We start from the raw sequence: 26,938 nt of genomic DNA, 5'->3' as shown, positions 1-26,938 counted from the left end.
TTAACCAATATTCAAATATTTTTTCAATGATCGCTTTTCAATTAAGTATCTGATCGACAATCAAATAAGTAGATAAGTCTGTAGCATATGCCATACTCTTGGAAACAGTTCCGCGCAAATCTCATAAGTCATCCCACAAGTCAGTGTCCAGTCACAGTTGTTTACATGGCAAAACAATCACTGCAGATAACGTGACAATATAAAAGAACTTGCATGCTCGGACCGCGGTAGTAAGCGAATAGCCCGCGAGCTTGCCTTGACCATGGCGTCAAAAATAAAATATATTTATCTCCTCGTCCTCGCATGTGTGTGTGTGCAAGCGAAATTGAAATGTATGTTCCATTTTTAAAGTGTTTTTCTTTTTTCTATTTGGCCAGTTCGATTTTTAAACGTTGAGTTGACTAAGGAGTTTTGTTTTGTGGCAATGTTTTGAAGTGTGGTTTTTGTGGAAAATGTTTTCTTTGTAATTTTGTGTTGTGGTCATATATCTATCATTTATCTATGGCTAAAAAGTATGAAATACAAAAACACTGCATTCAAAGTAATAATGCAAATACCTAAACATAAATATTTCATTGTTGTCAACCGATTATTTAGGTATCATTTTTAGCAATAGGTATCTACCTACCAGGCAGCTAAAGAAGCTAAATGTCTGACATTTAAGACCGACACACAGTTACGGGCAAATATTTACATGTTTCGCAAGTTTTTGTGGAGAATCATTTACCTAGGTCGTATGTCCTTAGCCTGCTAAAGTTTAAACATTTTCACAATCTCTGGATTTAAGAATTAGGTATTATCTGCCAACGGAATCATACATTGAACCTCATTATCAGGAATTTATGTAAATCGCTAGTGACACTGGCCACAAGTAATGATATCATTGGCCACAAGTAATAACTTTTAAATAAAAAAATGAATACAGAAAAAAAACAATGAACATTTCACCAAAATGGCTTCCTCAATGTTATTTCCCGATTCAAGCATGGAATGGACCATAAATTGTAGTGGAAACCATTCACTTGATGTGTTTATTCGATTTGTATCCCGAATTTTGTGAATCGATTATTGTCCGATTTATGTACGTAAGTTACAGTCTCTATAAATCGTCTCGAATTTATTGCATTAATAGTTTTTCAACATAGAAATATAAAACAATTTTTTTGACTAAAAAAAATATAAACGTAGATTGGCACATTTCTTTTCAGTTAGGTAACATTTTAAGCCGATAATAAGAATATCATAGGTCGTTAAATTAGCGCGAAATATCTTCATTATTCAAAAGGTCAATTAGCATGATAAATACCTCTTAGTAAACGTGTAATGCATATTTTATTATGATTATATTAATATTATCTAATACAAAAACAAGTTCATTGACATTTAACATTTGAACGGATTAAGTTTATGTAACAAAACAAAAAAGTTGTTGCACCTGTTTGTAAACAGTTGAAAGTAGATTGTAGATGATTAATTTAAATAACGTTAGAATTGTATAAGGTAAAATGGGAATTTATTTTACCTGAATACCCTCGGAAGAGATCTAGTCCAGGATAGACTATCCTGGATAACAGATTAGCTCTAAGTAACAAATCTTGTCTTTGACGTTGTCCGCAAAAACAAAACTCAACATAAAACTTTAATTTGTTACTTTTAGATAAAATATGCGTGCCGTTGCAGCATATAAAGTTATGTCAGAAGATGGTGAACACAGACACACAGAGCAAGACACAAATAGAGTGTGTTGCGGCAAGAGACAGGTTAGTATGTTATCTAAATTAATATTTTTATAATCAGTTTCTTTGTCCCGAAACTAATGAACCGATTTGAAAAAGTTTTCACTGAAAACCGTAACTGAATGCTACACTATCCTTGTATGAAATAAGCTATACTTTTCGAGTACGGTAAGATATAACGCCGAGATAAAAAACAGTAGAAAAAAACGATTGAAATATCTACCACGTCCGGAAGTGCTACTTTAATAGCAAAAATTCCCCTAAATTGGCTCAATCATTTTTTGAACGAGAAATAAATCTTGGATGACCAACTTATAGGTACCTAAATTCGATAAATAAAACCCTACCTAGAATACCTGCCACCTACTTACCAAACCTAATTTCAGCAGTTCCCATTTCACCAATCTTATCACGTGCCAAATAGTCCAATTTGGACAGTTATGGCGCATTTTTAAAACTAACCTGCCTCAATTAGCTTTTCATTTGCAGTTAAGCTTAACTAACTAGGCGGTTTTAATTAACTGCAGTTATTATGTGAGACTTTTGAAATATGTATGTATGTGGAGCTTAAAATGTCTGTTTTGAAGCAGCCTTACAAAATGGTGACTCGGAGCAAAATGTAAATCCTTACTACTATAATTAATGCGTTACTCCATCTGTTGCGATCCTATTGTAAAATGGTTGATGTATTTAATGCAATGGAAACCTGGAAGAGGTCAAAGGCTAATTTTCTCGGGAAATGAGAGAAATCGCGGGCGTAAACTGGTAATAAATTCAATGCCCTTATGGTAGCTAGTTTCTTTAATAATAATGAAGGTGTCCTAGTCGGCCACGGCGGCTGTTCTTATATAAGGAGATCATGCAGCCAGCTTCACAGGACATACTATTTTGCACAAGCATTTGCGCAGACACAAGTGCACTCTCTATTCCTTCACTCTCATAACCCGATGGAATGGTAATCCGACACGACCGGAGAGAGATCAGGCATTGGTCCGACATTAACGTGTTCTGTGTATACACGAGAGTTGGTGATTTATTTATTTAATGCGTTTAAAAAGATATCGTAATCTACAGATAAGCATGACCAAGGACAATTACAAGAACTATGATATATTGTCCGTGCAAAAACCACACGAACATTATCGACTTTTTCGATAATTAAACAAAAAACTAAAGGAAAAACAAAACAATGTAGATACTTAGTATTCGCGTAACGTTTTAACTTCATTGTTTTAACTTTTTGTATTTTACTTGATAAATAATTCTTGTAGCTTCTTGCTACGTGATCTTTATGCATCTTGGTAATAAGTTGAGTGCTGATTATGTCCATAATAGGATCAATTGCGATAGGTAATTAATTTACCGGGGATAATGTATAGAGGTAAATCAATTAATAATGGTAATTTTCTATGTAGAGATTTACCTAAGTACGTATCTATGTTATGAATATTAGCGAGAGCTAAGAGCTCGCCAATCCTGTCCAATCTAATAACCACCACCTTTCCTTTCTAACTTGAGCTCATACCTGCCAGTGGTTTCTACTCCACTACTCCGCGCGCCTGGTTAAAAAGTTTTTCACAGTTTTCCTCGACAAATAAGACCATCTTACACTGAAAGATTTTTTGAAATCGGTCCAGATGTTTCTGACATTAGCGTATAGATAAGTCAGTCTATTCAGTATGCGCTGCTTGATTTCCAGGGTGGAATGCCTGAGTCTAGTCCAGCAGCGGCAAGCAGACATCGTGCCAGTTGACCCTGAAGATATGTACTGTGCCACCAAGCTGCCAAATGAGGACTTCGTGTTGATACAGGAGTACAGAACCGATGATGAGCCTGATGGTAAGCTTTCGATTTCCTATTATTGTAAACGTTCGGAAAGATAGTCAACACTTGGTAGTATTTTAACGTGACTACAGAAAGTAGTGCAAGGGTTTTAACAAGTCTTGTTGGTCACCACAGGCTTTTTGAGAAAATAGATAATGTATATAGAAATTAACGTAAAATTGTGCTTACTTGAAATTCTTAATTTATTAGTTTGAAAATTGCTAAGTACGCAATTCAGTATCTAAGTTTATTCCAATTTGTAATACCTTCTTAAAGACTTCATTAAAACTTTTTAAAGTAAAATACTGGCGGCTAATAACTTTCAATACAAAATTAGAAATCTTTTCAAAACTTTCGCTACAGTTTCTAATGAAAACCACTAAATACTGTTCACTGTTCAGTTAAGTACGATCCTTTTGAGCAACTAACTAACTTTACTTTATAAATGCCAGCGTACAAAAGTAGTCTCTAAATAACAAAGCGACGCTCTCTATTTTAGGAGATGACAAAAATCTACACTAATATTATGAAGCTAAGAGTTTGTTTGTTTGTTGAGACAAGGTAATCTCAGGAACCGCAGGTCTGATTTGACTAATAGTTTTACTATTAGAAAGGGAGGTGGACGATACCGCTAGAGGAAGCTAGTACCTATGCAAAATAAAGCAGATGATACTTTTCTATAAATATAGTAGGATCTTATCTCTAAAAGGCTGGGGTCATCAGATATTCCCTCAATACATTAAATACTAATTTCGAATAACTTTCGCAGTATTAAAAGTCCATTAAGTCAATTTTAATGCGGGAGGATCAATTTCCTAATTAAGCAGATTTAGGCATAATCTTCGGGTGTCGTTTCTTCCTTATTTCAGCTTTTGAACATCGCAGACTTCTTAGCGAAAGATATTTATAAATTGTGAACTTTGTTACTGCGCTCCGTCCACATCTCGGAGAGAACAACTAAATTTAAATTAAAATTCGAGCACTAAAGATGTAGATTTGCTTTCACCGTACCTTCGAGAACTCCAAGAAAATTAATGCAATTTCAGAAAATCTTCTATCAAAGTTAATAGTACTCTAAGATGTCTCTCGAATCTTGGAAATAGATTGAGTTTCAACATACTTAAGTGCTTTTTACGAACGTGAGCTCACGTTAGGTCATATTTTATTAAAATACCTTTAGCTCGGGTGCTCGATAAAAAAGGACTTGAGCAAAGACTATAAAACTAATAAAAGGTCTCTGAAAATCTGAAAAAGGTTGAGGTTTTTCTTGAAATCTATGCCATCACGGAGTCCTGAAATATACATAGAGGATTGTTTTCCTATCTCTAGGTTAGGGCACTTACGTACCCTCAGTCTTATGTGATGAAATATGTATGAGCCCTACCCTGTCTCAGCAGAGGCAAACAAAGCTAACAAACATATCTTTACGGCGTAAACGTTTATACTCGAGAACTCGAGAATGTATGGTGAAAATAAGTAGTGAATTCGAGATGAGATAAAAATTGCTCGACTATTTCCATGAGACAGTTCTGTACTACGTATATTCTGAGTACATGAATACGCATATACATACCTATGTATAGTGTTAGGTACCTTTATTTACGGTTTGCTACTTATCTTGAATTTGTAGCGCACGTGTGAAACTACTGAAAACGGGTATCTAATAACGAAGTGTTTTTTACTCATAAACATAGACTAAAGATTTACATTGTATGTGCAAAGAGAATAGGTTTTTGTTTCTTTGTTTGTCGAAATGCAAGTGCTGTGAGTACTTGATAAATAAGAAATTTTACATATATAGATATTACATAGAGGTACATACCAATTTCCTAAGCTTCATCAAAGAGGCAATCTTTTCAACAGAGCACATGTATTCACTTGATATTTCGGTTCAAATCCTCAGCTGTATTTCAAATAAAGTAAATAATAAGTTAAATAAACAAATGTTGAAATACAGAAGTAATTTTAAAGGAATTTTCAGAAACGATTTCCTAATAACAAGAATCACGCTTAGATATTACGTCAGACATAATCTCTTTACACAAAAAGTAACTTCTAAAATGAGGTTCAATTTATTCGAATACTCAAATAAAATGTTATCAGCCGCCATCAATCGAATACGGTACTAAGTCAAATAATGTTTTTGCTTGCGTAACTTTTGATCGAGAGAAAGTTTCGAATGATATGTCCCTAGGCAATCGGTTATACCGTCCCATTTAGATAATAGTCGAGATTGTAGACACATTTAAATAGGTACTCTTTTATTCTGTTCTAAGGTAACTATTTTATCTATATATATAAAAATGAAACCCGCTTTCCGTTGTCACGACATTACATGAAAACGGCTTGACCGATTTGGCTGAAAATTAGAGTTGAGGTAACTTAGACTCGGGAGAAGGTTTTAAGATAGTTTTTGTCACCATCCGGCTACGGTACGCAGGTGAAACCGCGGGCGAAAGCTAGTAAGAAATAATTCTAAAAGAATTTAGTGCGATACGGCTTCCATGACGCTGTTACGCCAGGCGTGAAGCTCGAGAAAATTAGTTTTATGTCAAATTAACATAAAAAGTGTCGTTTTGGAAACTCAGCATGAAATTCTAAAATAAGTACTAAAAAACCTAGACACTACCAAAACGGAGTAGAGAGGAGAACTTTTTAAACAATCGTACGATAGGATTTCTTTCGTTACTGACGCACGGAGGAAATAATTAAAAAGAGAAATTCTATTGGGTTTATAAAACTTTTCGTGAAATCTGGGCCTATATAAAGTACATTACATTATATAGTACATTAGGTATCAGAGTTATGTACTAGAATCATTACGAAAGTGCCATTAATAGGCCAGGCACAAAGCTTAAATCATCCTGATGTTCGATTACAAAACAAGATAATAGACAATATTATAGAGCAGGTTCATTACTGAACTAAAAGGTAAACAAATGATGAAAACTTTGGAAGTCGTTCACAAAAGATAAAAGATAAGGATGCTTGCGCTACCTTTGTTCATAAATTGTATAACTTGGGAAAAGGTAAACGTGATAACTAACCAACTGAGTTATTAATTATGCCACTTGTTTTTGCATGGAATAACCATTTATTTCAATGTAAGGTAAAAAATTGTATTAGGTTTACGTGACGTTGATTCTGAAAAGCCTTATTGCTAGATTTCAGCCACGTATTCAAGATTTATTACGATGTTCATACAACCAATTGTAGGATAGACTTTAGCTTTATCCCGAATTATGTACCTTAAATTCAGTTTCATATACCGACTTACTGGATAGATAGTAACTATCCTTTTTATTTATTCATTTGAATAAACATAATAAAGCTAATTTGAAACGTATGGTCCTAAACATCGCCTAATTATTCTCAAAAGTTTATATTCTCAACCAAATATTTTATATTTTTAGCTCCATTCAGATACGAAGCTGTCATAGTAGTTCACAATGACTTGCCAATCAACAATCTGGATCAACTGAAAGGGCTCAAATCTTGTCACACCGGAGTCGGCAGAAATGTTGGATATAAGGTAAGGAAAACACATTCATACATACTACTAAAAAATTCGTTAGGTTAAAGTTGAAAATCTGGATAATTTTTTTCCAATTAAAAAAGGTTTATGTTTAAGGTTTAGGTTTTCAGCCGTACTGGGTTTAGGAGATCAGATAGGCAGTCTCTCCATGTATAACAGTGGTACTTAGCTTATTTTCAGCTGTGCTGAGAAAACATCAGTGTAGGTATCTTCTAAGCAATGGGGAATCATGGTTACCTACCATAGAAATATTCAAGAACCACCTTGCCTATTTCGCATTTGAATTTAAGTTAGATTTGTATCGTTTAGCAACAGATACACAATAAACAACTCACGTATCACTTAATATCTGCAAAACGTAATGACTGTCGCGACATTCGAAATAAAAAACATACTATTTACGAAGGTCGTCTAGTTGTAAATGAAGAAGATTTAAAAGCTTCGTGTTTTATTTAATAAAAAACATTCTCTGCCAGTCAATTTGTATTCCATACAGTAGAATCTGTAATCTAATTACCCTGTTTAAATTCATATTTTCTTTATAAAGCTTGAATACTATGTAGGAGATTTACATAAGTTTATCATAAACTTAATACAAACAAGCACGCGACGTGCCTTACGATATAAAATAAAGTAACATTATCTTTACCTTTTACGATCTCTTTTTAAACTTCCATTAATAATAGTTACTTCTTTTACCTTACTGATGCATTTATTTCATCTGTCTGATAATACTACCTTTACTGTCGTAAGCATCCACAGAAAATCAATTTTAATTAGATGAAGAAGTTTTCTCCTTATGTAATTGAAACCGCTAAAAAGCCCAATCAAACCAAATGGTGGCCCAGAATATAGTAGGAATCGGTGTGCAGAAACCACTCTTGGTTAACAGCAGATCATTGAAAATGTTCTAGGGGGGTAAAGTCACGAGCACCTTTGCTCAGAAGTTAGCTACGAACCGTCATTAAGTTTGGTTCGAAGTGAACTTGTAATTTTTTCCAATAAAGTTGTATTGGAGATGCAATATCCACGCAACCTTGAAAAGGCACCAGGAAAATCCGATTCACAATAAAACTATTTATGACCGCCTTTGTTCGTCCTATTATGTGTTTATTATGCACATATAAATCGTGTATGTCTTAGTTTTTTATGCGAACACCGGAGGGAGTTCCCTTGCAGAATGCAGATAATGTCTTCTTGGGTTCAAGGTGAAATCGAGATCCATGTTTGAGCTGATGTTGCCAGTTGTCTTTAACCTGTTCAATTATTGAAACAAGCTTTTAATGATCTGGCTAACTACAGGTTTTGTTTGCAAAGTTAAAACATTGAGCAGATTATGGCAACTTTAAAGTATGTATCATTATTAAAGTTATTTATTTAACAAAGTAGCCCATTTATCGAGGAAGGCTGCAGTGAACGGATAGCTGGATAGACATTTTTCCCGGTTGCGAAAACTAGTTTCTACGGGACTAGGGTGAACCCACTGCCGGAATGTAGTGTAGGTATATTGATAAAGGTAAAAGAAGATTTAGGCCTTCTTAAAAGGTCCTACTTTACCTATAACATTAAGAAATAAAGCTCTCAATATTACATGTCTTACCCTCTAAAGCCTTACACGAATAAATGAAAATATCTTTTCAAATAACTCATGCTTGAAGGTCTGATTAAAATCCTGTAATAAAAGGCTGATTCTTAGCCATCTTTGTCAGACAAAAAGGTTTCATTCCTTTATTAGACACAATGACTGAACAAGCTCAAAGAAAATATCGTCTACAAAGAGTAATAGTCAGAATACATACCTATTACTGATAGTAGCAATAAAGTTATTTAATGTATAAATACTGGTTTAGATTCTACAACTTAAAGCAAGTCAAGGCTACAGAATAAATAAATCTTAATCATTGAACTAGGCAACTAAAACAAATCGATGTTGAATTCCGAAACCTGAATTCCACAGTTAGTTCGCGCATGAACTCATCAGATAGAATAAATTAATTTTGAGCCTTTAGGAGCTACCTATCGTAAACACGGCCTATTTCCCGAACCATCTACTGAAATGAGGGCGTGTAGCGAATTCATTAGCGAGTTCACACCGGGTACGTAATTACCCACGGTATGAATTAATTTGTCTCATATACCTACCTACTCTTGTGCGACTAAAACCTTCTTCACACCATACATGGCAACCCTGCCGACAAAGCGAGACTCCTTTCCGACGACCTTTCTTAAAGAATCATCTTAAGAGGGCTATCACAAATTTTCGCGAATTTAAACGTTTTATACGAGTTTTGATGCTTTGGATATAGTCACAATAAAAAAACAAAAATAAGATTCAGAAAGTTTGATCATTTATCTTGAAAGTGTATTAAATAAATATTTTAATTTGTCCACGTACATCAGTAAAATCTTTGTCTCTGCAAAGGATGTTTCATAAAATGTTGCTTTTGGGTATCTTTTGATGCTTCGGTACTCCGAGGATATAGCAATTTAACCATTTATAAAAATGTTCAAGATACAACTATATCTTGTACTTGGAAGTGCTTAAATCAATTTATTACAATTCATACAGTATTACACCAAAAATAATTCTATAAAACTGAGAGTTACTGACAATTTTCCGTACGAAACTATATTTTTTATCTATGAAAGTATAATCCAAATTCAAATAAAAAACATTTAATAATTAAGGTGGTATTGTTATAAAGCTTGAAAAAAAAAATTGGTCTATTTAAAAGTAAAACAATATTTTAAAATAATTTTTGTTTGCAATGCAAAAATCAATATAAATCTTGTGACGCGCGGTGTTCAACTTTAGTCAGCGCCAGGCGCTTACCGAGGAGGGACGTATCGCTCGCTGTTGCGCCGCGTAAACTCGCCGGAGTTCGAAAAATATAGCGCAACCTACGCATCTAACACGTTTTGATACTAGTGAGTTTTATTTTATTTATTAGTTATAATGATCTGATTGAAATGTACATACGTATTAGGCCATGATATTCTAATTCGAAAATGTTATAGATTGGGTTCTCTATTTTTGATGTTGGTTATAAAGAAATATGTACGTAAATGTCATCGTCGTTAGTTTCGCTGTTGCATAATAATGTAATTGGACTTCTTTGATTCTTGCAGGATAATGAAAGCATATTTAATTCAGACTATCAGACTCAATTGAATACCAGTACAAATAATATGGTAAGTATTTTTTGTCACCCGCAAAAGGTATACGTGACATATTTGTTTTAATAAACTATCTACATTCCTAGTTTTCATTGTTGCAGGAAAATGAAGATACAATACATGGAAGACGAATTATAGATTTTAGTTTTTTTATAAATCAATTACTTATAATTGATAAACATGGTGAAAAGTTTGATTGTCGATTAAATAATTTAAAAATTGTAAACGATTACTTGTTTATTGTAACTCAATCGAGCTATTCTAGGTTATAAAATTCATCGGTACAAATAATATTTCATAAACTATAAAAACAATAAATTATTTCGGAAAAAAGTGGCAAAGTCTCAAGTTTGTTTGTGCCGCGTGGCGGTCCGCAGGTGTGCGTTGCGTATTTCACTAGACGCACACATGCGCAAGTGCTGCCGGCTATCGTCTAATTTACCTACAACTGAGCAATTCGATTTTGTAATAGCGCTCTTAATGAATTCACGTCGTCTACATACGTAGTTACGTTGTGAAGAGACCCTAAGTACGACAAATGAAATTACTTAAAGAGTTTCAGCAAAAACGTTACTTAGCACCTCAGACACGTAAAGTTACTTATTTAAACACGGCTCAAAAATAATTAGACAGCGTTCGTTAACGAACTGTTACAGTGAATGTAATTATAAAAGTTTCCTCAACTTTTACTAACGCTTGAGTAATTTACTTAATAGGACATGTCTGTGAAGTTTGGCACAGATGAAATCCAGACGTTCATACATATATCTTTAGCTTGGTATGTTATATACAGCTCTCAATACACATATCGTCTCATGTTCTTAATAATCTGTGCTCCTCAAAGCTCCTTGTATTTCGATCAGAAACACAATACGAAATGAGAATGAATTCCGTCGTACGTACCGGAGATTATTAAAAAAATAATGTATGTCGCACAATAGACTACGGAGTGGGTTCTCTTTTCAAATGAACAATGATTTCAGCCAGTGTTCGCTCTTCGGCTAGTAGATCTTTATACGAAGCTTAGACATAGATCTTGTGTAGTAGCTACGTAGTTTCGTAGATTACTTCGCACACGTTGCTAGGTAAGTATAATAAATACTGTTAGATAAGCAGCTTTTCCAGTGAACTGCTTAAAATGTTGTGAAATAAATACTTATTGCATGCAAGTCTCACGACTAAGCCTTATTGTCTATGTCTGTTAGGCTCTATTCAAGAATATCAGGATACATGTTTTACAGCTGTATGCTATATCCTTATCCTTACTAATATTATAAATCGGAAAGTGAGTTTGTTTGTTTGTTTGTTTGTTTGTTCCGCTTTCACGCCGTAACTACTGAACCGATTGCTTTGAAATTTTGCAGACGTAAAGTTAGAAGTCCGGATTAAATAATAGGGTACTTTTTATCCCGAAAAAAATAGATTTTCCCGAGGGAAAACAAAAATATTGTTTGCTTGATGGATGGATTGTAGATGGCGCTGTGTGTCGTTTAAAATGACAGTAGATGCAGAGGGAATGATAACTTTAACGGAAGAGTTTTGTAATGTTGTGGGCAGCGAATCGGAGTTGGTAGCAAAAGTTTATACTGACTTACACGGTCATATAAATGATGATCAATGGCTCTGCGAACGCGCAATATTAGCACCAAAAAATGAAACGGTCACTAAAATAATAAATGAAAATATTTTGAATGAAGTTATGGGAGAAAATACTGAATATTTATCTGTAAACACAGTGATAGAAACAGAACATAGTGCCTCATATCCTGTGGAGTTTTTAAATTCTTTGGAATTATCTGGGGTGCCTTCTCATAAATTAAAACTAAAAGTAGGTGTTCCGGTGATGCTCATGCGTAATCTCGATGCCCCTAGACTGTGTAATGGTACCAGGCTGCGTGTCTCTCAGCTTGGGCGGAACATTATTACAGCCACTATTTTAACTGGCGCAGCAAAGGGTGAAAGTGTACTCATTCCTCGGATTCCGATTATTCCAACAGACCTCCCATTTCAATTTAAAAGACTACAATTTCCTATAAGGGTTTCATTTGCAATGACCATTAATAAAGCACAAGGCCAAACTCTAAGGGTTGCTGGAGTACACTTAGAAAAACATTGTTTTTCGCATGGTCAGCTCTATGTAGCGTGTTCCCGGGTTTCCAGTGCCCAAAATCTGCATGTTTTTGCTCCACAAGGGAAAACGTATAATATAGTGTACCATTCAGTTTTGGTTTAACAACTAATCGTATCCAGCGTTACATCGCGCTTCTTAGATTTTTCCGTGGGAATGAGAAGTTTTCTTATAGTTGTGATTTATACCGCAATATAACCGAATTCCACGCGGGCGAAGCCGCGGGCGGAAAGCTAGTTTAATTATAAAACAACAAAACAAATCCCATTAATCAAATAATTATTTAAGTTTGACAGTGAACTCGGGTGAACTTACTCACAAATTGCAAACCAAATATTATTTTATTAAACAAAAAAGTATGCAAATAAAGTTTACAGACGTACATTTGCATGAATAATGTCGACGTCTGGGGAACACATTAGTATTACGAAGAGACAGGACTATGTTTAAATTAGAATATAAATAGCTAACTACATACGAAGTTTTGGAAAAATGGTAATGAAATCTTTTAAAGACAACAGTATTTACATAATTTTAGTCAATATTTTACTTGACTATTAATTTCATTGATTAAAGACTACTTCAATTATAATTTTGCTTAAATACAATCCATATTAAATAATGTAATTAACAAGAACTTACAATCTCACTAAAAACCTACCGTTTCATCTCCAATGCTTTTACCATAATAATCATCAACGAGGAAAATTAATTATTTTAAAGAGAAAAAATATTAGGATACAAAGATGATATAAAATTAACGACATTAAAATTAATATACAACTTATATATCGATCACCAGATCAGATTCAGAGTAACAAAGAAACTTCATCTTAAAACAAACTGGTAAATAACAGACAAGATATCTAATGTATACAGCAATATAACCACTACTTGTAATTCCACACAAACAGCAAGTGACAGCTGTGAGAAATATGCTTTTATGGAGCGCACTACTGTAACCCTTAAACGTTACGTGGTTGTTCTACTAATTCTGATGAGGAAAGCCCCAAAGGATATTATCATACGTAATAATAGCAAACACTTTGGTGTCAGGAGGATTTTTTCTTGGGATATCCTCAAGCCTTTATTTGTGAGATTGGAATCATCAGACGACCCTTCGCACCTATAGTGGCTAAAATCTGCCTCTTCCCTCCTTCTGGAGCCTTTAATGTACCAGGACCGCGGTACTCTTTCGAAGAATCCTGTAGCCCCAGCATGCTTATTCTAGCCTAGCATAATATGTAGTTCTACAACTGAATCTCACCTCCAGTTTCCCAAAAAATGAACATACAAAAAGCTATATTTACATGTTTCTATCTTATAAAGAAACTTATTTAATCTTTCACAGATACCTCTAACCATGTTGATGAAACGTTCGGTGTTCCCGAAGATGAACGACCACAGCATATCACCGAGGGAGAACGAATTAAAAGCATTGTCAACTTTCTTCTCGAAATCTTGCATTGTGGGAAAGTGGTCTCCTGATCCTAAGACCAATTCTGCTTGGAGTAAGTACAGCACATACCATGTAACTTAAATTATAGATGAACTAATATAAAAACTGCAACGAAAAATTGACTACTGGTCTTGAAAGCCGAGACATAAAAACAATCTGCATTACCTAAAATATTGCAAGGCTTCCTTAAAAATAATTTCCCCTTAGTCTTAATTTAACGAAGCAATACATGGAAAATTGCGTAAAGCCTACCGTAAAGCTATTAATATCCCAATTTGTGGACAGGATAAAAGTTTGCAACGTTATTGTTGCGGAAAATAAATGGTCACACACGAAAATATAAATGAAACAACATTCGGTCAGCCGTTCGTGACCTTTTTGTGGCAAAAATGTTGAGTTGACATGAAAGTAAATGTAAAAGCGTATGAACGTGATCGGTCCTTCATCTTTCTTTGAACCGTATGTTAGTCAAAAGCACTTTATATAAAAATCTATGTAACAAATTCCAACTGTAAGGATTTGCAAACCTATATTGTCACTATAGAAAAATATAATCGAAAGTCCATCAAAAAAGACTATTGAAATCTGCTACTTTTCTTGTTCAAAAACTATGCAATATTTTCAGAGAGCCAATACAATCAGCTATGTTCGATGTGTGAACACCCCGACAAATGTGACTATCCGGATAACTACAGTGGGTACGAAGGAGCTCTGAGGTGCTTGGCAACCAATGGCGGCCAAGTCGCATTCACTAAGGTCATTTACGTCAGAAAATTCTTCGGGGTAAGTAAAATAAAACATTTTTTCCTTTGAACAGAATACTGCTTTAAATGGACGTAACAAAAACCCCAAATGTTCTTCATAATTCACATTTCTACAAACCACAATGTGCGGTCCTAGGGGATTATGACTTGGGACTAATTTCATCTGTAGGTAACGTTGGTCTGGCTGTCTCTGGACCTTTTAGGAGATTAGCCATTTTATTCTCTACCAAAAACTGTTTCAAATTCGCCAGAATACGTGTACTATATTAATTTTAAAATTGGATAACCGAAAAAAGGGCTTTTGTTTCAATCCTGAGCGTAAAACCTTAACCTGTTTTCACGGCGTATATCCAAATACCCCGTGAACTAATCCCGGAATCGGATTCTCTGAAATCACTTTGCCCCGTTCAATGTACACTGACTTTCAAATTTTCGGAGCGACTCAGTCACCTGTAAACCTTTTAGATTGGATCATCTCGATGCGAAAATGCAAATAGCTTTTGGTATAGCGCAGATTTTTGCTCGACTATAAATTTTAGCGAATGGGTTTTGAGATTGTAGACTTTTATGCTAAATAGAATCTGAGTATCTTTGAAGAATTTAAAGGTAGAATTATGACATAATTTGAACTTACATAATCACGGCTTAGTTTTCCTACCTGAAACCGCCGTTTAAGTTTGATCCATCTAATGCCCGCAAGCCGATATCCTACAGCTTCTTAGAATATTTAAGTAGGACCTTTGTCTCTCTAAAACCAGATAAAAGCCATGCCAATCTATAAAGCCGCAAAATTCATATTGCGTCGCTGTCATCAAACAAAGACCTTTACAAATTCCAGCCCGTTGTCTTTGGAAAATTGCTATTGCCTTCAATGGATAAAAATGTAATATAAGAGGTTATTAATATTCTTTGCTTTATTGGGGCTCGTTCATGCAGACAATTCCCTAGGGAAATCACTGTTGCGTCGAAACTCCAAATGGAAAATGAAGCGGAATTTAACTGTACATTTCTGCATCTCGTCTAAATGAGGGTTTTCTCTTCTTTTTCTGCCACCGGGTGGCGTCACGTATGCGTCTGGTCCAAACAGCTGTCAAATAGTATGGAATTGTAGGTGCCGAACTTATTGTTTATTAAAATTCTGTTATATTGGAAGTGTTATTGATTTTATTATGGACTAATGTCAGAAAAAGGTTTCCGAACTAAAAATTGAGCTCAGAAAGAGGGGTGCAAAACTTACTGGTACTAAGGAAAAGGTCATTGAAAGGTAGATAACGTAATTTACTAGAATTTGTTTACACAATATGATTTAGTTTTTTATCGGCGGCATTTTAATTGTAAAACAATAATGGACTGTTTTAATAATAAAATAAAAAAATACTAAAATCGTTCACAGTTCGTAGTAAAGATAAGCGCTTTGACAGGTACCTGGACCTGACGACTCGGTGCTGCCACCTCGTGGACGCCATTTTAGAAAACCCTCATTAATGATTGCATCTATCTACTATACGCTCATGTTTATATAAATGCATTTGCCTGTTAGTTTTTCTATTTTCTGAGTGGGTTTTCAGTCGGTTTTTTTAGTTGCTGATTTAACATTCTGATATCAACTTTCATCACTGATGAAAAGCAGTGCATAGAATACCTCACGATAAACTTAATCAAATTCTTACTTATATGATTGATGCTGAGTAAGTAGGCTCAGCGAAATAATATGTTGGCTTATCCTGATTTGATGGACAGCAGAATTTCTTTATATCTATCGCTTTCAATATTGTTGAGATGTAGGTACTATTGTACTGATATAAGTAACAATAAATCCCAAGACACACTACCCTTGTCCATTTGTACAATATTGTCTAATAGGTAGTATGTCCCTTTTTTCTGGACATATTTTATTACGAATGGTTTCCTTAGGGATTCGTCATATCCAGTAAATAACCCACTTACTTGTTTGAATTCTGGGTGGTTGCGGTGCATCAAATCTTGCATTTTACAGGTCGTCAGATCGTAAAAATGACACAGGTTTTTGTTAAAGATCCGTCTTAGCAATAAAATTGTTTATTAGGAGACCAACTTAAAAAGATCCAAAAACTTCTAATAAAATTGTGTTCATCCAGTAACATCACATATCCTCTTTTCTTAACTCTTAGCTGCCAGTCGGCAATATCCCCGCTGGAACTGCAGAACAGAATCCAGACGGCTACAGCTACCTCTGTGTGGACGGGTCCAAAGTTCCGATCAAATCCAAAGCCTGCTCCTGGGCAGCTAGACCCTGGCAAGGCTTGCTGGCACATAATGATGTACTGGCTAATCTGGCGCCTTTGAGAGAGAAGTTGAATGAACTGGCTCGTATTGGTAAGTGTTGCAGTATCTATAAGCATTTTTTTGCAGTTACAAATAAGTAGGTATGTCTTGAGTATCTCCTTTAAAAATACTATCTCCCTTCGGGTCTCCATTACATCCTCATCTTTTACTTAAATATGAACTAATGTACCTATGTGATAGGTATCTAGAAACCATGCGAATCCTACTCGCACTTGGTCAGTTTTTATTTTAATTTAGTGCCCACGTTTTTCGAAGTTTGTAATTTATACCTACAAAAAAGTTTTTCAGTAAATTATACCCATCCTGTGGTTTTCCAAATGAAAAATAAAACCAACAGAACTTTCTACTTAGGTAAAAGATTTATCTAAAACTCTAAATTGCGAAATTGTGGAACTGACAAAAAAGCGAGAAAACTTTTCCATCATCGAGAGAAATGAATTACGAGTACAAAATTATAATCGGATTAGGCGAAAAAGTTTTCTGTTAATTTGTGCCGCTTCACAAATTAAGTTGTCTTGCTAAAAAATGGATGACAGTGTTCTTTCGTGTTGCTAAGTCCGCGTATCTATCGAAATTACGATGGGGAGGTTCCCTGAAGGCATAAATAGAAGCCTCTTTATAATCCACCATTAAGCGTGCGTGGAATATTAATTACGGTATCAAAAGGAGACTAGAGAAGAAAGCCAAACTAAATACCTACCAAAGGGGTCCTAAACATATGCAAATGTATCCCACGAATCTACTGTTATCTAAATCCCTCTTTCTGAAGTTTTAAGAACTAGAAGATAATGTCACAAAACGAGAAAGTTTCGATACATCAAAGTCTGTTCCTCATTCCCTCAAAAACTACTGCACTTACTTTGTAGAAGTTTGTCTACTGACGGCCATTCCCAATATTCCATCTTGGATCTTTCATCATAGGAATTTTGCATTACTTGTATGAGGATAATGTCAAAATTCTATGCATAAGCACTTAAGTAAGTAAAACTACTGAGTGATATTATATTGGGAACGGCGGTAAGTAGGATAGATAGATACTCTTTATTATGTAGGTACACCAATCAAAAAACAACAACAAAACTAATCTAGAGGTTTTAAAGTCGGTGACAATTGTCTTATCGCTAAAAGCGATCTCCTACAGACAACCTAGTAGGCTACGTAGCCTACAGCTAGTCCGCAATTACTTATCTATTGGTACTCGCATCATATCTGATCATAACTCTCCTTTACTTTAGGCGGTCGCGGCGACACGACGGACTGGTTCACCAACGTACTGGGCATGTCCACCAAGATGCGGCACATAGCCGACGTGGCTCCCATCAGGCCGCTGGAGTACCTCAACAAGGCCAACTACACCGAAGTTATTGAGAGAGGACATGGCCCTCCCGAACATGTAGTCAGGTAATTTTCTTAAAATTAACAAAACATAGTAGCTATTCAAAATATCAGTCATTTTGGGTCATCAAATTACAATCATCAAAACACAACAAAAATATCGAAAACTGATCAAAGGTGATCAGTTTTCGATATTTTTGTTGACACAACCAACTTTGAAACTGCTAACCATATTAAAGCGTTTCAAACTATCGAAGTTAGATTTAGTATCGAAGTAAAGAACTGGAAACCTGAATAAAGCCTTTTGATTTGAATACTTCTAAAGAAGTCTGTGCTAACTAAGCCTAACTTACCACACTATTAACAACAAATTTCAACATTAGGTCTATTTTCGTAATTTTTTCTACTCCTTTTCATCTATAAAACATACTCTACATCACGAATAAAACTACACAAATCTTATAAATTCTCATGAAACACACCCAACTACATACTTCCAAACATATATAGGTTGCGATATAAAAGCTAGAAAAAGCTGCCTAGAGCAGTACTACCTACGCCCACCTTTTAATCTCGCCCTCATGAGCTGAAAGCCTGGCCTACATTTGTAAAAGACATTTGACACACTGACCTACAGGTAATGTGACCTCTAGTTTGCAGTTGGAAAATACCCTCATTATGAACTGAATATTCAGATGGATATTTTTGCCAATTTATTTTTAGACCAGAATATAACTTCAAAGACAGATGTGTTGCTTCAATGTGTAATTAGGTAGGTACATGATAATCTCTCAGGTTTATATGGAAATATTTGTTTGTTAAATATTACATGCCTACAGCTAAGCTGGTAAATCTACCATATTTTGAGACCCTCACGTTAACTCACGTTCAAGCATTCTTTAACGTCGTCGTCTACGTAATGAAAGGCTCTCAAAATGCCAAAATAATTAAATTAAAAGGGTAGGTATAATTAAAATTCAAATTATTTATCACAAATATGTATACAGTGAACTCGGTCCTTTAACTTTTGAGGGATAATCGGATTGAAATACCTTAGAGATTACACACGCCCGAAAAACATATTTAGGATATTTCTATTTGGGTCTAGTCCCTCTTCATCCCTAGATATTAATTAAACCAAATGGGCACTAAAAATAACAGGATAATATCTAAAATTATTGTATTAATTAATTTAAGCCTTCGAAAGGGTCAAGTCTCGAACTTAATCGAAATAATAATCGAATATTAAATTGTCGTTTTTCAATGAATCGATTGACCTCTAAAAGTCGGTTATGTAACCATTACCACAAAGCTCGCTTGTGTTGACTTTATGAGACAAAGAAAGCTCCCGTCATGCCCTTTTTAATTTCGCTCACATAAGCTGAAAGCCTTCTCTTTGTAGACCTGACGTTCATCACTCAATTTTTATGTTCGGTCTTTAGGTACATATTTCTTCATTGTTAGAGGGTGTGTCTAACATATTATGATGATGTCTTGATGTTATTAACAAGTATACTTACATATAATAAGTTCTAGCAACTATCCTAAGTCGTATTAACCCTCGTCTGAATCGATTTATCGTATTTTCACCGTAATTGTTCGTGGCATAACTTTAACCTGAGATGCTCTTAAAGCCTGAACAGCTTTTCTAGTTTTCATTGAACGCGGACCGCAAGTGCAATTCTCTTCAAAATAAATACCTCTCGAGAGACGGACCAGCATCTACGTTCTTCTTATTTTTCCTGCACTCTCACCAAAACTTAGGTCGGCGCCATAATACCTACCCACGTGTTGTGCTTGCATTCTTTTCTATTTATCCATCATTATCATTTACTCTTTTCATTTATATCTCAAGACATCCATCAAATCCTGCAAACCTATTTTTAAGGAACTCAATACTTATCACTTATCTACAGGTTGTGTGTAACTTCAAACGTAGCTCGTGCTAAGTGTCAGGCGATGTCCACGTTTGCGTTCAGTCGGGATATTCGTCCGCGTCTGGATTGTGTCCAACAGGCTACTCAGGAAGACTGTCTGAAGAGCGTGAGTATTTTTTTAACGGATTGTGTCTTTCAGAGAACAAGCATTGCATTACAGAAGAAGGCCTTAATAGGGTACCATTCGAGTTGAACCAAATTGGCCTTAATAAACAACTTCTAACAGCAATACTCAGTTCCAAATATTAGTTAACGAATAGAACCAATAATATAATTAATACCTAGTTAATAAATGCTTCGTTGATTATGAAGATTTATCAAAACATTTTTCAAATGGTAGATACTTCTCACACAACCAAATTCATCACCTTGCCAATTAAAGTCATACCCGTCTTACCTAATAAATACTTATTCATAAATAAGAATTTGTTGACACTCATTTACGTATCAATTTAGAGGAAACCTACTAATTAGGAACACCATTTTAACAACAAATTGAAAAGCCTTTTATGTGCATCTGAATTCTATAGGCACGTCAACGCTTTCATTCATCATCTGCGGCTGAAAACAAAAGCTCACAAAAAGCTTAATTGGCAGTGCTATTAATTGCCTTCAATCAATACTTTATTATCCAGATGTGTGCTATAAAGCTCGTCTCTTTGCAAGTCTTAATTGAGCCATTTCCCGCAGTAACGATTGTTTTGTTTCAAAATATTTTGCCTCCATTGATTTTAATTTCCTCGGCTTTGAAAGTTCGTTTGGTTATTCCAATATTCCGGTTAAATTGTTCCGAATGGGATCTTTGAATTGTATCTTTTACTTTAAACTTTGTGTTTATTTTCAAAATTACTTTTGTGGAGAAATACTTTTCGCGGTACTTACATAAGAATTCACTTATCTAAGCGATCTGTGTGAATAAACAATCATCGAGTGGTTCTCAAAATCTCTAAAATAACAAAATAATGAACAAGGAACACGGAAGACAAAATAACCAGTTATGGAAGTACATAGGTACCAATTCGTATGTAAGGACCAAAATTATGTCTTTTTCTAACTAAACAATTCCATAAAAACCAAAACCAAACTTTTCTTTAAAAACATAGTCCAGAAGGTACCTAGCTAAATAAATTTTCCTACAGGTTCAAGACAACGGTTCAGACTTGGCAAGCGTCGACGATATGCGAGTGATGGCGGCGGTCAAGAAGTACAACTTACACCCAGTGTTCCACGAAGTGTATGGGGACGCCAAGATCCCTAACTACGCAGTCGCTGTTGTCAAGAAAGGAACCTCTTTCAATAAGATCGAAGACTTGAGAGGACATAGGTAAGGATTGAAGTTTATTTACTTAGATACATTACAAAAATATGGTACTGTCGAACTGATCTGTTGATGGAGCCGGGAGATAGGAACAGGTACTCTGATGAGGAAACTTGTAGATAAAGAAGTTTCATTACTAAAACTAGGAATTAACTGGGAACATAAACAAATAGACTAGAGTACAGTAAGTATAGAATTTCTTAATAACTGTAGGTAATAGGTAGGTAACATTAAAATACGAAAGGATCTCAGATTGTCTATCCAGCTGCTACAGGAAAACTACTAAACCGATTTAAAAGTAAAGTACCTACACATGCTGGACTCTAAGAAACGAAAAGGGCTACCTTTCGTCTGGATGCGGGAAGTAGGTAATCTCGGCACGCAGGTACGAACGAGACGAACGAGTAGGTAAGAAATTACATAAGGCACAACAGGGTCGAAATGTAGAGGAAGGAAAACTTCTAAACTTAGGTATTGATTCAATGATCTATGAAGGACCCAATCAGCATCAAAAACTTTCCGGAACAAATTCCCAACAATATTGTGTAACGAACTATCTTCGTCCAAGTAAATAAAGTTCATATATTTCTTACAGTCACATCTGATTGGATTCATCCGGTCATTTCTCGTATTTATTTATATTCTTCGAAATATCAATCGTCCCTTAGTTCCTTTTCTAGAACATTCTAGCCTGAGTAACAGTGTCCTATTATTCTGGGACCAACTTATTTCATCTTTCTTTCGGAACTTTACGATAGAAGTTTTAATGAATGTTTGCTTTTGATATAACTTTTAACTAGTTTTCGGACACGTGTGGATCATCTAGCTAGAATGTAGATAGTTTAGGGACTTGACTTATTACCTATAAGATGGATCTTGTTGTTTTCTTTAGGTAAAGCTAATAAAACTTGGATTAATAAAGGTGTGAACGAAACAGTGGTGTTACAAGTCTCTGGGAAAAAACTTAACTGTATGGAAATAAACTTTTTATGGAATGACGATTGATGATGATGTCCCTCCTCCTAGCCGATTATTATCGGCTACGGCGGCTGGTCTCATGTAAAGAAATTAGCCAACTGCAAAGGATGTATCATACTTAGTACACAAGCTTTTGCGCAGACACAGGTGCACTTACCTACAATTCCTTCACTCTCACAACCCGACGGGACGGCAATCCGACACGACCGGAGAAAGAGCAGATCTTTAGTAGAATAAATATAAACAACTTTTTTACTTCAGCTTACTTTTTCATCCTGAACAAAAGCTACCTGTAACTCCAAGTTCTGCTATTGAGAAATCTTTACCGTTTCAGGTCTTGCCACGATAATTTCCGCAGCTTCAGCGGCTTTTATGCTCCGATGTACTACCTCATCAATAAACAAGTTATTAATCACGACCAGGTTTGTTGATCACCTGACTATCCATTATTTTTTTAACCTTCATACCAATTTTAAAAAATCAGTATCTACACGCACACACTATATTTTGTGATAGGTAATAGATGCCTACTGTTTTTTTATATCTCGCCTATAGCAACAAGTATTTTTTGTTCGTGCTTTTTTTTTAAGGAAGCTACGTTCTAATTATAGTTGTTCTGTCTACTCTTACTATCTACATTAAGAGGACGAATTGGAATTTTTGGCGCCAAGGATGTCAATTTTTCTCAGTAAATACAAAACGGATCAAAATACAACTTGGTTACCTGAAAGTTCATGATATAAGCCTTATTTTGTTAGTTGTAGAAACATGATTAGGTAACTTTTATAACAGAGAAAAATATATCAAACATACCTCTTTTTAAAAAGAGATTCACATATTATGGGCAAACGGGACCGATTTAAGCCTCTTAACTTTTTTAGTAGTTGAGTATATACATACTCTTTAAAATGGTAGTAGGAATTTTTATTAAATTATCATTTCTAAATATTAAAATTACAAAACCATTTTGTCGCTTACGACTTTTAGTTATAAGCTAGCGCGCGTATTGTTATCCTCGCCCCGCTCAGACGCTCCGACCCCTTTTGGCGCCTTAGATGCGCGTGCCGGTTATGGAATTATTGTTGACCAATTCCTCGCCTTAAATTAATTATTTACAAAGGTTAATCAAGTTCAAGAGTCAGAACCTAGCCAGGTAATTCAGGTAAATATATACCACTACTGTCTAGGTGCATTAGTACATATGAGCACAGAAAAATACTTCATTTTTCTCTTTTATATTAATTGCCACTACAAGATACGAGAGTTATTGTGTTACTACGTGACCCATTTCTCTAAGCTAGCCTCTAACAAGTTAGATATTTATAGAACACTTTTCTTGATAACTATCTTATATTTTATTTTTGCAGTGCATCAAAAACTTTGCATCTTTCTTCTCGGCTGGATCATGTATCCCTGGTATCAACGACCCGGAAAATAATCCTAAAGGTACGATTTCACAATACATTACTAGTCCATTAATGATACAAGCCCTACCTTCATAACTTAATCAATTATCAGTAATAAGAATCTAACGGCCAGGGGCCCGATTCTCCTAATTTTACTTAAGCGACATTCGATTCACGTTCGACTCGATTCGACTGATATCCAATCCCGACTCGATTACGATTGAAGCGTATGTGGCATTCCGCTATTTTTTCTTTGAAATAAACGTTTTTATCCTTTTCTGTCATTCAATAATGAATCATTTTGTCTGCAAATGATTTACGATTGCAAAATGATTGTACAGCAACCTACCGTATAGACCAAAATCACCAAAATAGCAGACCAATCGCACACCAATCAAATGTCAACCGAATACGATTGGTCTTTTATTAGTAGCAGAATGCCCGATATGGTTAAAACTGCTATTGCGATCATATTGCGATTCGATTTCTATTCGATTTTGACATTATTAACTTAGGAGAATCGGGCCCCAGTTTCTTCATCAAAAGTTAAAGTTATGACTAAAGTAATGTCTAAAGTAAAAGTAACGGTTAAATTCAATTTTTCTATTCGTTTTGCTGTCAATTTAGCCTTGAAAAAACTTTTACTTTAGACATTACTTTAACTACTTTTGATGAAGAAACTGGCCGTAAGTAATCATTTATTAGTTGCTAATTTAATTTGAGCATATTGATATTTACTTATTGAGTATCTGTACCTACACTAAAGTCGACCGACATTCGACATCGGGTCGAATGTCGGTCGACTGTTGCTGGCAAAAAAAAATAACCAAACAAACTATCAGCCGACTAAAAGTAACTCAAATAGTAGTTATTTGAGTTACTTTATATACTTACGTACCTATAAGCACTCAAACAATATCCTATGTTTCAGGTGATGACGTATCAAAACTAACACAACAGTGTTCTACCGACAGCAATCCCCTGTCATGTCTTAGCGAAGACCGAGGCGACGTGGCCTTTGTCTCAAGTAAGTTAACCAACACTAGTAATATAATATAGCTAATTGCTCGTCCAATTAGAAAACTTGTTTACTCCATTTCTAATCGTGTTAGTAGTTTTCCGTAAGTTGATATCACTTTATAGTAATTACTAGGTACTTTCCTTTCCTTAGTAATCACACAATAAATTGCAAGGTTTTTATAAATTACCAGGTGCGGAACTACCATCCCTCGATGCATCACAATATGAGCTACTCTGCCTGAACCGCGAGGCGGGTGGAAGGGACTCCCTCGCAAACTACGCTACTTGTAACATTGCCATGGCTCCTTCCCGCACTTGGGTGGCAGCCAAGGACTTCCAGTCAGATGTCTCTATTGCCCACACACCACTCGCTCTGGCTCAATTACTTGACACCAGAACAGACCTATTCAACATATATGGAGAATTCCTCAAGAACAATGATGTAATATTCCACGTAAGTACCCATTATCAAACAATGGACAAACATCCAATAACGACTCTATAGTCTATTGTATCGTAAATGTTATTGTTTCAGAATGCTGCTAGAGGTTTAGCAACTACTGAGAAAATGGATTTTGAGAAATTCAAGCAAATCCATGATGTTATTTCCAATTGTGGTAACGCCTAGAATAAGTTATAGTTAGCCCTTTATTGAGGGTTTTGATATATTGACAAATTAACAAAATACTATTGTAAGACTGGCTGTTTTCTATAGCAGCACCAGTAAAACATTAACACTAACAAAACAAAAATGAATTCTCAAAAACAAAGGCTGATTGTTTAACTTTTATTTCATTACTTACATTGACAATAAATAAATAATACCCAACAATATTTCATTTTTTATTCTGGTCCTGTCGGAAATGATTATAAAGCAGCTAAGATCAGTGTGATAACTACAGAAAGACCTAACATGGTATAGCCTGATGCATAAACTTCTTTGATTGTGAGTCCCTTAGCCATGTCCCAGAAGAGATGTCTGACTCCGTTCGCTAAATGGTAGCCCACAGGCGCAGCAAGCAGGAATTTTCCCAAAAAGAGTGTTGCCGGTGACAAATTCATGCTCTCAATGATGGCAATGTAGTGGGAGATATCATGTGGCAACACTAAAGCCCCAATTCCCAGCACGCTGAAGTACCCAGACAAGATAATTCCTAAAACAATGAATGTTATGTAAACACACTCGCACTGTGTATTGTAAGACTGAAATTGACAAAACATTCAAGAGTGTAACTATGTTTCACTGTAAAATATAGTCACACATTTACTGGAAAGATAAATTTTGAATTTTGAAATTTTGAAATTTGTGATATCAAAAACTGGTTATGGACTCCTAACAACATTAATTCTTATCAAATTTAAACTCACCTGTAGTTCTATGGGTAATAGACAGTATGCTGGTCAACTGTGGGGCGTATATCGTAAGATGTGGCGACATCGGCCGTTTCAGACGGGCATTCCTGTCGTCATGGTGTTCCAATTTAGGTGCTTCATACTTCTTATACACGATTTTAGGAACGCCTGCAGCTTGAGCATAGTTTGCAGATGCTAATACTGTAGGAACCTTGTTTAAACTTGCAAGCACCGAACGGCTGCCCAATCTGAAACATTATCAATGTTAAAACATGCTACACCATCAATCCTACAACCAATAACACCAGGCCAAACGTTGTTACATAATTTGTCAACATACCTGCCGCAGCTCAGGAATGCCATATTTGATTTGTAATTAGTTATTTAAAACTTTCGTAGGCTTCTGCAAAAGATGAGGACAGTCAATATTACTTCAAAACGTGTATTTCATAATAGAAAAGCTATAAAAACAAACAAATTACGCTCACCACTGAGTCTGACGATTTTCGAGAGCAGAATGACATTGACAGTTCGCGTAACATGCGACTTTTCTTTTTAACTTTCACTAAACCATAATAAGGAGTCCCAGAATTATTTTCTGTTAATTGTTCAGTTGGAAACTATTAAGTCGGGGTTTTCTTTT

The 26,938-nt window shown here is 35.2% G+C and overlaps 2 protein-coding genes and 1 long non-coding RNA gene across 3 annotated transcripts; 2 read left to right on the top strand and 1 right to left on the bottom strand.

The window, feature by feature from the left end:
* The first annotated feature begins 183 nt into the window (after window positions 1–183).
* On the top strand, window positions 184–25,776 carry LOC110373345 (transferrin). The gene is made up of 15 exons (XM_064035681.1): window positions 184–332; window positions 1,658–1,760; window positions 3,436–3,575; window positions 6,974–7,092; window positions 13,752–13,911; window positions 14,485–14,642; window positions 16,774–16,978; window positions 18,184–18,349; window positions 20,200–20,326; window positions 21,360–21,544; window positions 22,851–22,938; window positions 23,884–23,962; window positions 24,854–24,949; window positions 25,134–25,396; window positions 25,478–25,776. The coding sequence occupies exons 1-15, from the start codon at window positions 263–265 to the stop codon at window positions 25,568–25,570; spliced, it is 2,052 nt and encodes a 683-aa protein (XP_063891751.1). The 5' UTR covers window positions 184–262; the 3' UTR covers window positions 25,571–25,776.
* Window positions 9,330–10,753, top strand: LOC135117181 (uncharacterized). The gene is made up of 2 exons (XR_010276682.1): window positions 9,330–10,023; window positions 10,225–10,753. It is a non-coding gene; the product is annotated as an uncharacterized LOC135117181 (long non-coding RNA).
* Window positions 25,716–26,880, bottom strand: LOC110373364 (succinate dehydrogenase cytochrome b560 subunit, mitochondrial). The gene is made up of 4 exons (XM_021330630.3): window positions 26,784–26,880; window positions 26,636–26,698; window positions 26,311–26,543; window positions 25,716–26,096 (listed from the first exon to the last, which is right to left on the bottom strand). The coding sequence occupies exons 2-4, from the start codon at window positions 26,656–26,658 to the stop codon at window positions 25,810–25,812; spliced, it is 543 nt and encodes a 180-aa protein (XP_021186305.3). The 5' UTR covers window positions 26,659–26,698; window positions 26,784–26,880; the 3' UTR covers window positions 25,716–25,809.
* Between the last annotated feature and the right edge of the window lie 58 nt (window positions 26,881–26,938).

Source organism: Helicoverpa armigera, chromosome 7 (assembly GCF_030705265.1).
Source record: "Helicoverpa armigera isolate CAAS_96S chromosome 7, ASM3070526v1, whole genome shotgun sequence".
Taxonomy (NCBI): domain Eukaryota; kingdom Metazoa; phylum Arthropoda; class Insecta; order Lepidoptera; family Noctuidae; genus Helicoverpa; species Helicoverpa armigera.
The sequence above is the reverse complement of the archived record's forward strand: the minus strand, read 5'-3'. Positions and strand labels throughout refer to the sequence as shown.